The 15,586-nt window shown below is 34.8% G+C and overlaps 1 protein-coding gene across 1 annotated transcript in view; it reads left to right on the top strand.

The window, feature by feature from the left end:
- The window catches only part of LOC111086250, a 10,708-nt gene extending 1,380 nt beyond the window's left edge, over positions 1-9,328 (top strand). The window contains exon 2 of the mRNA XM_022388389.1: positions 4,626-9,328. Within this exon, the coding sequence (XP_022244097.1) occupies positions 4,650-5,831 (1,182 nt within the window). The 5' untranslated portion in view covers positions 4,626-4,649 and the 3' untranslated portion in view covers positions 5,832-9,328. The remainder of the gene's footprint in view (positions 1-4,625) is intronic.
- Positions 9,329-15,586: the final 6,258 nt, after the last annotated feature.

Genomic DNA, 15,586 nt, shown 5'->3' with positions numbered 1-15,586 from the left:
TTACTAGAAGTGATAGTTAATACTCGTTATTCGATAAAAAGCGTATTATAAACACTGTAGACGGCAGGTTCTGTAAGCTAGTCTACCTTTCTTAAACACTTGTAGACGGCAGGTTCTGTAAGCTAGTCTACCTTTCTTAAAACACTTGTAGCGGCAGGTTCTGTAAGCTAGTCTACCTTTCTTAAAACACTTGTAGCGGCAGGTTCTGTAAGCTGTCTACCTTTCTTAAAACACTTGTAGCGGCAGGTTCTGTAAGCTGTCTACCTTTCTTAAAACACTTGTAGCGGCAGGTTCTGTAAGCTGTCTACCTTTCTTCATGTCAATAGTACGAATTTAGGGAGAGTTATATCTGAACCCTAAACTTAACCGTTTAGCTCACGTGCGCATAAATTGCCGTTTAGATTGAAAATTCCGATGTCAGTTCCTTACGGAGAGAGTTTTTCGTATATAATACAGTTTCTATAACATTTTGAGAAAACAACAACAAAACACTTCCAACGTTTCCCCCACTAATAGATAGCGTGTTTGTTTGTTTCGGGTATTCTGGCACAGGAGGTATCTGCGTTAGCGTTCCTAATTTTGAAATGATAGACTAGAAGAAAGACAAACAGTCAACGGTACCCACCGCCATCTTTTGGGTTGTAGCCACTAATCGTCACACTCTTATAATGCACCCCCGTCCCCAAGGTGCAGAGCACGATTTTGTGGCAATGGAACTTGAACTATAATCACCAAATTCACTGTCCGACATGCTAGCTATTAGGCCACACCCAGCCTACTAATAAACAGTTCTCACTATTCTGTAAAATTACAAACGTAACATGTCTTTCTGGCCGCGTAGACCGCGTCAGCGAATGTGCTCGCCCTTTCAGCCATGGGGGTGTTATAATGTGACGGTCAATCTCACTATCCCATCTACCCCCGAGTAGGTCCGGCAGATCGGGCAGCAGACGGACCAACATTTTGTCACAATAACTGTAGGGCTTTTTAAACTTTAACTTCAAGAATTGTTTCTAGGTAAATAGATGGGGCTTATAGTAATATAGTAGTGTGTATAAATCAGTATAACAATGCGTAATATATTATACGTGTAATCTGCAAGTGTACGTGCTGGTACTTGCTTATAGCTATGGTGAGTATAAGTGCCAGTGAACACCAATTTTTGTGAATCATAAAGAAGTGTTTGCAAATTATTAACACTTTCAATAAATTATAGTAAAATTAGCACAAAATTCGATCTCGGAGCACCTATTTTTCAAAATTTTCATGGGGCATTCCCCCAGACCATCCTAGCACTGGCATGCTTTGCACACTACTCTGAGTTCCCTGACCAAACAAAAACATCTTCCTTCACCCTTACATCCGTTAGTAAAAGAGTAGCCCAAGAGGTGGATGTTGGTGGTGTTGGCTACCCGCCTCCCCTCTAGTCTAGTCTAGTAGCTTTACGTGAAATTCTAAACAAAACAAACTTAGCCACGTAGAAATTAGTGTATTGGTTTCTTTAAGACAACGGTGGTCATCTCATTTAATACAGTAATGTACGAAACTAATGCATGCGTAAAGCTAAAAAACAGTTTCTAATTTGATCAAACCTATAAAATGCATTTAAGGCTAGTTACATCTTATAAGTTTATCAACAATTAGATATATTTTTACTGATGCCAGACTAGATGTACAGTTATTTCCATGAAGTATTTTTGAAATTATCTAGTCTATCGGCTGGTTCTAAGGTCGGCTTCTTGCTGATGTATAAAATACAGTATAAAACAATAGCACATTGGGTGACAAATCTAACCAAAATACAAGCCAGTGTGTGTGTCACGTCACGCTTAATATATTCATTTTTTTTTCAAAATTTTTGTTTGTTTGTTTGTTTATAATTAAGCACAAAGCTACACAAAGGGCTAACTGTGCTCTGCCCACCACGGGTATCGAAACCCGGATTCCAGCATTGTAAGTCCACAGACATATAGTTGTGCCACTGGAGGGGGGCAGTCATAAAAATCAAAATGCATTTGTCCAGATATAATAATTCGATTACTGTCTGCCCATTACGATTTAAGTGACGGGGTGCAAGAAGGCAGTGAGAGGATCTTCCATGAAACTTTATAAGTGTAGTGAGTGTTGGGATCACCTAGCCTAAAGCCAAGTGCATAAAATCTATCATGAAAGTAAAAATATCGATTCAATTTTAACTTAAATCGTTTCTGAATTAAGCTATTTTCTCTTACATACATCACCAACGTTTTTAATAATAAAAAACTCTTTAATCAACGGAGATTCTAAATTAAGAAATCAATAAATATTTTCCAGTTTTATTGTCTATACATTTCATTTTATGCTATTTGTACATAGACTAACAAAAATATTAGGTTATATTTTTTTGCTGAGCAACATGACATAAAAGCCATTTGTTGAAACGTAGTATTACCAAAACGTATTGGCTTTTCTATATATTAGAAGGAAGTTGTTAATCTAACTGATAACTACCGTTAATTATTCTATGAATACGCCACGAATTTATTTCATGAATGATCTTTATTTTGATTGGCTCACAAAGGAATTTACTGACGTTTGACTGCCTCGACTGCACTTTCTGCCTCTTTGTTGGTCAAGCTTGATTTCGCAAAATGTATTTATTTCAGTTAGCTATAAAATGTGAGGTTAGGGTATACTATGGGGTTGGGGTGGGGTGATAGTACTTGCCCCATAATTTCTGACAGGCTATATGCTAGTATTTTATAAATGAACAGGTGAGAATTGTTGAGGTATATCATCTATGTTGTTGTCTTCGTACAAACCTACAGAATGGACTATCTGCACTCTGTCCAACACGGAGAATCGAACTCCGGATTTTAGCGTTATAAGTTCGTAAACTTACCACTGTTCCACCGCATATCTCTTATTAGTGCCGTTAGACACATGACATAAAATGCCATTCTATGAAACTCTAGTTTTTAAAATTATCTGCATAAACCATCAATGTCTACAGTTTTCAAATATTTATAGAAAACTCAAAATTTGCTAACACTCATATAGTAAATAATAGATTACTAGTAACTGACAGATGCATAATTTTTTTTTATTTTGCTTGTTCTTGGGCACAGACTGTTCAGTTTTTCTAGAATTACTCCATGGACAATAGCTTCTCTTTGAAGGAACTCCTCCACGACCTAAGAGCCGTGTTGGCGGGCGTTGTCTTTCACACGGACCAAGTCGTTACCAATAGTGTAAGGTCTAGTATCTCATCCCTGTAGCTGGCAGTGGTAAAAAAAAAGCTATCAGAGGTCAGTCTTGTCATTAAAGCTGATGCAATTCCAGACCATGATAGACCCATAACTATAGTGGTCGTGCTCAGCTGCGTTAGTTTGTAATAGCCCAGGTCATTTCAAGTCTTTAGCCCAGCAGTTTGTGAATTTAAGATAAAACCTGGGCGCATCCCTGGAAAGCACTATTATCCAGTCTTGAAATAGTTCAAGTCAGGTGGTCTTAACTGTCTTGATTGTGACGTTTGGTCAACAGAATCCTACTAAAGGTTTTTCGTTGCCGCAAACTAACTAACCTTTTTGAGTCTATTACAGACAGTTTGATATAATACAAGATCTCCAATTGCGTTTTGAAGCTCACAATGGAGCTTCTGTAGTGTTTAAGTGGGGTGTCAACAAGCCTGTATACATATATCTACGGTCTGGAATCAGTCCTCTATTGGGTTTGTTGCTTGTTCAGCCATCATTGTGTCGTTTCTTTAAATCTCAATAGGTTGTTTGTCGCTCCCAAACACAGGTAACAAAATACTTTGGATCACACCTGTGGTAGTAGCAACATCACCTAAAAACACTTCGTTTTGTAGCATACTGAAATCACGTGACAGTACCTTTGAATTTAAATGCTTTCTGGCACGCGCTTGAACAATAATGATGCAAAGTGCAAGCGTTCAGTGCAATAGGTAAGTCACGAGACATAGAGCATCCCATGTGGTAAGATTCCCTTTATTAGAGAAGTCTGTAATTCATCTGAGTGGTGCTATTAATTAGTATGCAATAAATGATCAGGAGGGAAGACTACTCACTCATCGCTTGAATCTAAATCTTATTGTTACTCATACCCTCATAGGTTTGGGAAAAATCTGTATCCATTTTTTCGTATTGGGAAACAGTGATTTCTAGCATACTTGAGTATTATTTTTATCGTCAAACTTTAAAAAAATTATCAAGCTAAGTCTTACGCGAAGATAACCGAGAAATATCAGAGTTTGTCTTGAAACACTGTCATATTAAATCGACATATAATATGTTTGTTTTTGAATTTCGCGCAAAGCTACACGAGGGCTATCTGCGCTAGCCGTCCCTAATTAAGACTAGAGGGAAGGCAGCTAGTCATCACCACCCACCGCCAACTCTTGGGCTACTCTTTTACCAACGAATAGTGGGATTGACCGTCACATTATAACGCCCCCACGGCTGAAATGGCGAGCATGTTTGGTGTGACGGGGATTCGAACCCGCGACCCGCAGATTGCGAGTTAAGCTCCCTAACCATCTGGCCATGCTGGGCCCCATATAATATGTAAAGTATATCAGTCAATGGTTTAAGCGATCTTTCTAATTTATCTAATTTTTTTTCCAGAATTTATAATTAACTGACGCCAACATGAAGTTGATGAAGTGGATGGAATTACACTTTGGGCGTTCACGCCGCAAATGCAAGAAGGGAAAGACACAAGATCCACCGTCAGACAGCCAAGAATACATCGGGTGTTTAACCATAGATGATGAGATCCCTTCTGAATTTCCTGGCTTGGACAATATATTTTCTCATACTATTAATCCCAGAGGTTGTCTAACACCTCAGCTTCCCAATAAAAAGAACAAGAAACCCGTTAACATTAGAACCAGCTTTCTAGATCTAGCAGTTTTGCCAGACACCAACTCACCTCGTCAGAGATCTAGGATAAAAACGAATCCCTGGCTACCATCACGTGGCTCCATCTCTAGTTCTATGAGTAGTGGCTCCCAGTCGTCCAGCACCTCTGAAAACTCGGAGAATTGTGAACTAGTAATGAAACCACCTGGACCATGGGCCTCGCTTTCGTTTCTTCCAAGTGGTCGAGAATATAGCCCTCTACCGGCAATTCGAAGAATCAGGCTACTGGAATGGAGCTCGGCAGATAACAGTCGGCTTCCATGTTCTCCCGTATTTTCTAACTTTAAGTTGAACGAGCAATCCAGCCTACGACGAATGATCGCAACGCCAATATCTCAGCTGGACTCTAGCGCCAGCCTAGAGAATGAACCCAGCATTAGACCAGAAATCAACTCTACAAACATCGATACGTCAGCAGATTCTTTTTACAAAAAGTGGTTTCTAGACCCTAATCTGGAAGTTGATGAAGCTTTTTCAGAAGATTACCAATTATCGGAAGATGGTGATTCTGTGCCCACAGTAAGCCCTACAGTTGCAAGCAGTCCACAAGCAGATAGTGCCTGTGGCAGCTGTAGCACCACGCCTCTTTCAGAGACTGCACAAGACCACCTAGAAAAGCCTGATTTTGAGGAATCACTGGACGAAAAGATGGTAAGGCTACAAGCTCAACGTCAGCAAATGGCAGAGAAAATGACCGCAGCCCGCCAGGATGACCAGCAAAGACAAGAAGAAGCTGTCCGTCTTCAGCAAGAGCTTCTGGATTACCGAAGAGCTCTGCTGCTACGAACTCTTCAAGGATTGCGGAATCGTCTTGAACAACAAGGTGAGAGGCTTCAGAGGGCTTATGGCGCCACTGTAGAAATGAAGATGAAATTTAAAGATAATACTTGGGCCGAAGAAATAAATTAATGAAAATAGAAAAACTGTACTTACAAATATCTTACCCCTTAAAAAAAATTTACAATGAATACTGTGACTTCACATTTCTCCAAATCATTCTACAAATTTAATTTATTCTCACTTTTGTAGAACAAGTTGTTGCTGTTGTTGTTTTTACCGCAAATCTACACAATGGATTATTTGCGCTCTGTCTATTGTGGAGATTCGATTTTAGCTTTGTAAGTCTGTAAACTTAATGGAACAAGTCTGAGATGTTGTAACTTCTTATCTTATAACTAGCATATTCATCTCCAACGCCTACCTTTGTATTATTCAAGCTAGTTAGCCACTTTGTAGTTTAAAGTAGATTTTTATTGTAGCTGGTAATTAAAAATCCATTTTTTCCCAACTCTAATCCCGATCACAAACCTTATTTATGATTTTCAAAGTTATCGCATTAACAAAAAATGCTAAAATTGCTGATTTCTACAGTGGATAAACAAATTTAGTTCTCATGCTGATGAACAGTGATTTAATTCAAGTTTATTCTTATCAGTTCTTTCTAGATCTGGTACATGCCTCTTCCTTCTCAACGTAAACATACTTCATATATGGTTCCACTACGCCATTCTGGACAGATTTCAGTCTAATTGGTTCTATTATTTAGAAACCAGGTGTAGTCTCATTTTTTTTCCACGTAATTCGTTTTTTTAATTGATATTTTGAAAGCTTCTTCCAATAGCGACGTTTGGCTTCATTCTCCTTAATTAATCTCCCTCGAACACGTTCCTAAACCATCTAAGAAGCGCCTAATCATTAAACATGCGTACTACAGGTGTCATAATGTTGTATTACTGCAGATTTTCTCGTTAATTAGTATTACTCTGTAGTTATATGATAAACATTATGAAACGTTAAGATTTTTACATTTAATAGCATTCTTTAAATGTTGCAAAATTCCTCATGTTCTTTCTAGGAATACTTTATACAAGTCAAGGTGTTTGTGTAGAATATAATAAGCTTTAAAAATTAAAAGCTTTATATGTATTACTAGTCGTAGCACAAACATTTAAAACGTAATAGAAAAACGTTAGTGAAATGGAATTCTATTCAATCTGTGAATTTTGTGTAGTTCTTTAAAATCCTATTATATTTCAGAACGTAGGGTTAGAACAAATGTGAATACCCTTATCTTTCTTTATGTGTTTTTAAGCAACAATAACGATGTAGTATAATAACGTAGAAACCTTTAGGATATCAAATAAAGTTAAGGTTTAATTTCAGAATATTAATTACCATATTGTTAACAGAACAATGTTTCTTGGTAGTGGAACAGTTACGCATTGTTAATAGAACAATGTTTCTTAGTAGTATGACAATTATTGCATTATTAATAGAACAATGTTTCTTCGTAGTATGACAGTTACTGCATTGTTAATAGAACAATGTTTCTTAGTAGTGTGACAGTTAGTGCATTGTTAAAGAACAATGTTTCTTAGTAGTGTGACAGCTACCGCATTACTTACAGATCAATGGTTATTGGTAGTGTGCTAAATAAATTATCTCAGTGTAATCTTGTAATCATTATAGCACACTCGGTGATCTCTATCTTCTCGATAATCTTTTGGTCTTTCCAGGAATTAAAAAATTGTAGAGACATCTTAAGAATACGGCCGAAATTATAAGTAAATTAATCAAAATTTTCCTCTGTTTTTTGTGTTCAAATGAATTTCCGCACGACGCTGTAATGATAGTCACACACACAAAAGCAGAAAGGCAACACCTAATTTGATATATTTTAATTCAAGCGAATTTAAGATAAAGTTTTTCGTCAGGTTTTGCGTCAGAGATACAGTGTATTTCATAATGAAACATAAATATTCTTTAGAAATAGCATATGCGGGAAAGAACTCGATAACGAAGCCTTCCTTCTCGATTTTATCATTACCTTTATAAATGAGAAACTAAAGGCTTCCTTCTACTGCAAACCTACAAAGAAATATCTTTGTGTTGTTTACAGGTAACTTAATTTAACTACAACAAAGGTTGCCATTCTTAAATGACAGTTCATAAGTCTTAGAAGAATTTGCTCAATCAATGAAATATTTCCCACAGTTTCAGGAGAGACAATACTCCAATAAATGAATATCCAAGGCTAGAAACGATCCTTTTTTTTTCTCTCATACAAAGATTTTACGGACCAAATAATAATCTAACTTGATAGATATCTTCAATCAAGGAAAAGAGAAATTTAATAGGCTACATTCCACTTATTTTGACCAAAGAAGGAAATGAGCTAATAGAAACCATCCCACTAATTTGGACCAAAGAAGAGTCCCACTCAGCAGACTCATTCATTTTTAATATCCCACCTCTTAAACTACCAAATTGATTTAATAATTTCCCATCATTTTAATACATGAAATGTACATTCAAATCTACATTCAGTTTTTTTTTACAAAGAGTCTTTCTGATTTGTCATAAGCGCAAACAAAATTTAAAGTAAACATGTGTTAACTCTTTGCAAAATGAGACTTGTACGAAACACATGTATGTAAACAACAACGAAGCCAGGCAAAATTATACCTCATGCGTGACCGCGTGGACTCCAGTATACTAATGAAAAGATTGACGATCTCTGTCAACATTCAAGGACAATACAGTTGTATGTATGGCTTTATGGTATTCGATGCACTAAACAGAACATACTTTAGATAAGTAAAACATCACGCAACATTTATTAAACACCTTGGATAAGACAAGTAAAAAAATGGTGATACTGACCTTCCAGTATCGAGGGCGTGGACTCCAGTATACTAATGAAAAGATTGACGATCTCTGTCAACATTCAAGGACAATACAGTTGTATGTATGGTATTCGATGCACTAAACAGAACATACTTTAGATAAGTAAAACATCACGCAACATTTATTAAACACCTTGGATAAGACAAGTAAAAAAATGGTGATACTGACCTTCCAGTATCGAGGAGCTTTAATTCTGATAATAATTACGTTACTGACAGTCACATCCTCGTTCTGAAACGTAATCTTCCGAATACAATTATGAGATGAAAAGAAGAGTGTAGGATAATATAGACACATGTGCGTGCGTATTGTCTATATTATGTGTATACCCTTTTATTTTAGTTATACTTGTATATCCCTACTAGAAGATCAAAATTATTAACTTCATGTTTCAATAACTCTCACACTGGATTTAGTATTATTATGGATTATTATTGGTTTTGCGGGCACGTGCCGTATATATGTTAATTTTACAAAACACTTATTTTCCGTATTGTAACACGAGATAAGTTTACAGTGAAACCTGACGAAACATGATCACCCGTAAAATCGCTAAGTCGAATGTTAGGACGAGAAGGTTGATTTACTGCTGTGTATATACGTGGCTATCTGATGACTTCATTTCTGTCATGTACTTTTGATAACGTGAAAAATAACTCTACGTGCACAATAAAACATGCCACAGTAAAAAGACGTTTATAAATGTAGATTGAGTTAAATTTAAGCTAAACTCTAGAGAAGCTTTAGTACCGGCATATAGCACAAGTTTCTTCCCTCCAATTATGTAGTCCTACAGCAGCACATTTGTCAGTGCGCAGTCTAGATTTTATACCAAATTCCTAACTACCAACTTCGGCTATAAACATATTAACTTTTTTTACTTATTCACTATTAGGTCTAAGTTTGTAACATCAAGCGCCCAATGTAAATAACAGAGAATTAAGCTTTTGATATAAACAATAGAAGACGAAGACTATTAAATGCTGTTCGTCACCATGCCTACAGGACAAATAAACATAAGCCGCCTAATTTAATAAATAATTGTACAAACAAAACAAAACTCCACCGTTATAAACTGCTAATATTGAGTAAGAGTAACCGGATTATTCATTTTTCCGTCCTCCTACTCAGACGTTAATGTCTTAGCAGTTAAAGAATTTTTATTAATTAACTATCTAACGTATTTTCTCCACGCTGTAGACTAGGTCTACTTTAACACATAATTTTGATTATTATCGTTTAGATGCGACATGTTGAGCAGGTATCCTTCATCAGGCTTAACAACATACAACTTGGTATTGCAGTTTAGTTTCGAACAACATCCGTGGAAAAAAAGTATACAAAATAACGTCCATAGAAAACTAATCAAAATTTTTGTTTCTTTGTTTGTAGTTTTAAGCACAAAGCTACACAATGGGCTGTCTGTGCTGTGCCCACCATGGATATCAAAACCCGTTTTTAGTGTTATAAATCTCCAGACTTGCCGCTGAGCCACTGGGGGACACTAAGCAAAGGAATTTGTGTTATTTACGATTGAACCGAGCTTCATATTGTTACATATACAACAACTATTGTTATGCTTTGAGCGCTGTTTTTCTGAGCTGGTGAAGTGCTATAATAATTAATTATGCTTGTATAAGACATTAATATTAAGCCTATTATATTTTTCACATTTAATTCTTTATTCAGTCCCTTTGGATTTTTCAAGAAGAAGAAATGTGTACATTAATATTTCAATCACACCATATCCGCCAAAAAATTCATCATCGTATAAAAACAGTAGTGTTTGGAACAACAATTGTTATGGAATGAACCCCCCTTTTAAGCTGACAAAACATGACCGTAATTAATTATCCATGTCATAAAACATTGATATTAGGCCTATAATACTTTTAACACTACTTTCTTTATTCAGTCCCCCTTGAGTTTTTTCAGGATATGGCGGACACTCTTCATCTTCTAAAACAACAACAACAAAAGACTGAATAAATAATGTAGTGTTAAAAATATAATAGGCCCAATACTAGTATTTTATGACGAGTATAATTTCTTATAAGTAGTGTTCAAGCACAATTTCGCTTAACAGCAAATGTAAACTTTCGTCTTCACATTGTAGGGATATTGCAAGAATATCAGTAAATCTTATGGTTCCAGTAAAGAAGAGATACAATACTGTTTGTTAAGTTCTGACGTAACAGAGCTATTAAAACAATAACCCAATCGTTTGTTGTAAGTAAGCAAATATGTACACATTGTTTATATAACACGCTCTCTTATGTTTAAGGAGTCAAAAATGATTCATTTAATCCCTAGCTTTTTGACTGAAGAACGTACTTTCGATAGTGTTTAGAAAGTATATAAGAAACAATGTATAAATGACAGAAATTTGAATTACAGAGAGTAAGAATAATGGTAATGTACGAACACGCTCTTATATATATATATACATAGAATGAGTAAATAAATAACTATATATATATGTGTGTGTGTGTGTGTGCATATAAAACGAATGAATATTTATCTCTCTATAAACTTTGAAAGATCTTATTAAAAACAGCTGGAAAACATTTCTGTAAAATGTAACCATCATTACCAGTTAGGAGTCTGATTCTGAATTGGTATACTTTCACAGAAAACATTAATTTCAATAATAAGGTAATAGTTCCCTTTTAATACAAATATAAATATTGTGAAAGAACAGTAACAGCGATGTTAGATTAAAACATAATAATGTGCATATATGTATATATTTCCACATATATACTTGTAATTGACTTGATGTGCGTATGAGTTTATATATAGCTACACATGTGAAAATGTATAGAATATGTATTGATTTCTGTAGCTGGTGAATTCCCCTGCCTCTCAATATTTTAGGGCCATTAACCATAATATTAAAAGGGTCGATTAGCAGCCAACCGTGTAATAAGGTTCAGTGTTTAGGTACAGTTAACACTTTCTTGAGTTACCTCAGAACAGAGAAAATAGAGTAGATGTAGACGAACATCCCCAATAAATATGAAATGTTTCATACAAAAGCATAAAACTATGGTAAACAGCAACAACTATATACTATAGTTAAGTAGCAAGATTAACAGAAATTTAGTGGTTATTTCCTTTAGCACTAGATGGCGACTGTTTAGAGATAGTTATAATTTGCTGACTTGTTAATCTATTCGTATTTGTTTATAAATCATCTTCTTACAAACTCACACCCTGTCCTTTTTGGTGTAAAATCAATGAAGGTTATCATTAGTTTAATTCATATATTCTTTCAGAATTTTTACTGTCGGTGTTGCTATGTGTGTGTGATAAAATAATTTATTTACTTATATTTAAATATTTGTTTACATCTAAAGAATGAACGATGTAACTGCATCCAGTATACAATTTACTATTATATTTAGAATTTTTCTTACCAGTTTGAATCGCAGACTTAAATGTGTTTGCATACTGAGGATATTAGTCATTAGAAGTGAGAATGTATGCATTTATGTGCGTGTCTGCATACTGTAGGTTTTTAAACTTTTGTTACAAGAGTCACTGATTTAAATTTTTCTATGTTTAGAAGATTTGATGTTTACTGGTGTGGGTTTCAGATTTTAATTTGACTGCACCATAAGGGTTTATTGGCAAGGAATGCAGGTTGAGGGTTACAGATTGTAATTTGACTGCATCATGAGGGTTTATTGGCAAGGAATACGGGTTGAATTTTGTCCTCGAACTCAAAGTTTCATTCCTTAGCATTTTTGTGTAACCTGTGAGTGAATCTCTCTGCTCTAGATAATTAATAATTTATGCAGAACTTCATTCTGCTCTAGATAATTCATAATTTATGCAGAACTTCATACTCGGATAAAATCCGAAGAGTTTTTCTTTTTCATTTTAACAGTGTTTGCACGTTTTAAGTCAATTCATACTAGGTGTTTGTATTCCATCACTATAAGAGGCCTACTTCACTTTGGTTTGTTCTCTCAAGTAGTACTGATAAGTCGTGAAGCTGGAGAAGCCAGTCTATTACAGAATAAGTAGTAGCGAAATAAAGAATATATTATGTCTCTATGACGTTTATTGATTCTTTCTTTCTTTTTCCACCGAAATCACGTTTTACAGAAGGAATGAAAAGTTCACAATTAATATCTTTAAGTATTATATCTTAAATTTGGTCAACAGAAGCTGGAAACGGTGAATATTCTCACATTTTGATTTGCCCATTTGTTATTTTAAAACTCAGTGTGATTAGTTTAAGTCTTTAAACATACATTAATTCTACAGGCTCAATAATGGATGTTTGAGAGGCTACATGACAATGAATAAACACTTAAATATTACATAATTGAGTGTTATGATTAGATTTCAAGACTTTGGTAGTATTAGTATGCATGATTTTGAACATATTGCAAAAGATTTTCGATCCAGAACCTAGTGCATACTGTGGCAGTTTTCCACACAGTTTGTTCCGTAAGTAATTGAGATACGTGTTAGATCTCAGGTATCATGTTACGTGCTTTGTTCAAGTTTTATGATAAACGTTTCAGATTTGTATTTGTTAAAACTTCGAGAACACCCGCCCTATTATTTGTTTTTCTTTTCAAGTTGGAATGGTCATGCACGATTAGAAAGTTTTCAATTTGTTTACCTGACTAATCACATAAAACTTAACATTGGCTAATACCAATATTTGGTTGATTATAGATTGGTTTGAACTGATAAGCTATAGATGAACATTTTTTTTCTAGCATTTACTAAAAGATACTAAGAAAATAAAGGTCAAACTACTGAAAACATCCATGTTGTAGTTTAGAATAATTTGGAATTGTGAAGTGTTGTGGCCATGGTGTTTCCAAGGCAAAAGCTGTGATCATTTAAAAAGAAATTGTATGTGATTGTGAAATAAAGATGCAATAAAAAGGCTATTCTGTTTGAATATTATTACAATCGTTATACACATTAGTCCCTAAAAGCCAATAAGACGATTTAGGAAATAATGCTTATCTGTACTATCTACTAAAATAACTAAATAAAATCAACAAACACTTTTATTTCTAGTTTGTTTATAGCTGCAATATAATTCTGAAAGTACCACGTAAGCTACGTGAAGATTCAATGTAGTAATTTATGCTTACTAAATACGTATCTCATAGATTAGTATACAACTTAGTTTCAGGACAACAACATAAAACCTGAACGTAGTTCAACAAACCTAGTGAATGATCAAACTTTGTCCTTGTATTACGTTTCAACATCATTGTGCAACGGCAGTTACAAAGTGCACCATTAAACAGAAAATGCCACTTTCTGTCATCTAACTGTAATCTATTTAAACGGACCCATTTGTCATCATCACTACATAGTCATTATTACATGTTTATCGTGATAACCATTAGAAATCGCCAATTCACTTGTTTATAAACCCAATATGGAGATCGGAACAGCAACTGTAGCGATTATAAGTGCCCAGATAAGTAAGAAGTCGACGTCATATATCTGGATTAAGGCCTAAGTTCCGCAGTTACTGCGCACCTTGTTCGACTTTTGTTTAACTCATCTGAATTGACAATAAAACCATTGGGTCCTGTACTCTTCGCGGATGACCTAGTTTTCAAGATTCGTCCAGTGGTGAATGGGTTTGAATGACTTTTGTTTAACTCATCTGAACTGACAATAAAACCATTGGGTCCTGTACTCTTCGCGGATGACCTAGTTTTCAAGATTCGTCCAGTGGTGAATGGGTTTGTGTTTTGAGAACCATAGATCAACAATATGCTCAGCACAGCGTATTTAAACATGGTTATTTTAGTGGGGGAATCTATTACGCTGTACAGAGTCTTCCTTATGAAAGGATACACAGAACTGGAGAGCGGTTTTGTCACTTGAACATAAGTCAATGTCGACTGAACCATTTATACAGCTTTTCATTGATGCAAGATACTGGCCGCTGCCATGCTTCCAAGGTTATGATGAACTGACTATCTTTAAAAAAAAAAGAAATATGGAGGCCATGAACTGGCCAGAAAGAAGTTCTGACACTGTCCTGCAACTGATAAGGATATTACCATGCAATGGCTCCATCAATACCAAAATCAATACGTAGTTCTTTCAGATAGTACTCCAAATTTGAGGGCACTTATTTACACATTTGTAACAAGTGATATATTATCATTAAACCTAATTAATATACATTTATTGTACAAATGGTGCTTCTAGAATATACTCTACGTTCTGCTGTTAATCAGCTTGTTTTAATAACCTTCTAAATATAAAATATTATACCTAAATATTAAATTTAGGAAAATATATACTTTTGTATTCACCTTGAAAGAAAAGATACGTTGTTCAAAGAAGAATAAAAAAAGAAATTAAATAATTAGTGTTAATTATAGGTTTAAAGACATTGTTGCTATATTTCTCCGAATATTTTGTTTTTAGCATTTAAGGAATTTCAAAGATCGTTACATATTACAAATATTGAAATAAAGGGACATAAATGGAACACCCGATAAAAATAATTTATATTGTACACAGTGTCAGTGGTTGTAGAGATACTTTCGATATGAGTTTAATTTTATCAGGATCAAGAAACAACATTTCTTTCCAGTATGACTGTTGAGAAAGACAATCAAACAAGTTGGAAAAAGTTATGAAGACTTTGGATGATTTACAAAGATATGCTTCATTATTTATTCATGTCTTATATTTTTGTACACATACGCTCATTTCGATTTGCTTAAAAGTCATGTGGTTGTTATGTTGACCACGTATATTTCTTTTTTATCTGTTTCTTACATGTTTTCTGATTTTATTATGGTAAAAAAAAAACAACACATTATATATCGTAGTTCCGATATAGTACACTAGATGGCAACCGTATACTAAACTAGTATTTGCTAAGTTTGGTCATTTCTTTGTTAATCCGTTCAAGGATACCTGACTAACTTGTATCTTTCCAGTCAATTTTTCTTTTTAAATTATAGGGA

This window comes from Limulus polyphemus, unplaced genomic scaffold (genome assembly GCF_000517525.1).
Source record: "Limulus polyphemus unplaced genomic scaffold, Limulus_polyphemus-2.1.2 Scaffold955, whole genome shotgun sequence".
NCBI lineage: Eukaryota > Metazoa > Arthropoda > Merostomata > Xiphosura > Limulidae > Limulus > Limulus polyphemus.
Note: the sequence above shows the minus strand (reverse complement) of the source record. Positions and strands in the feature narration are given on the sequence as shown.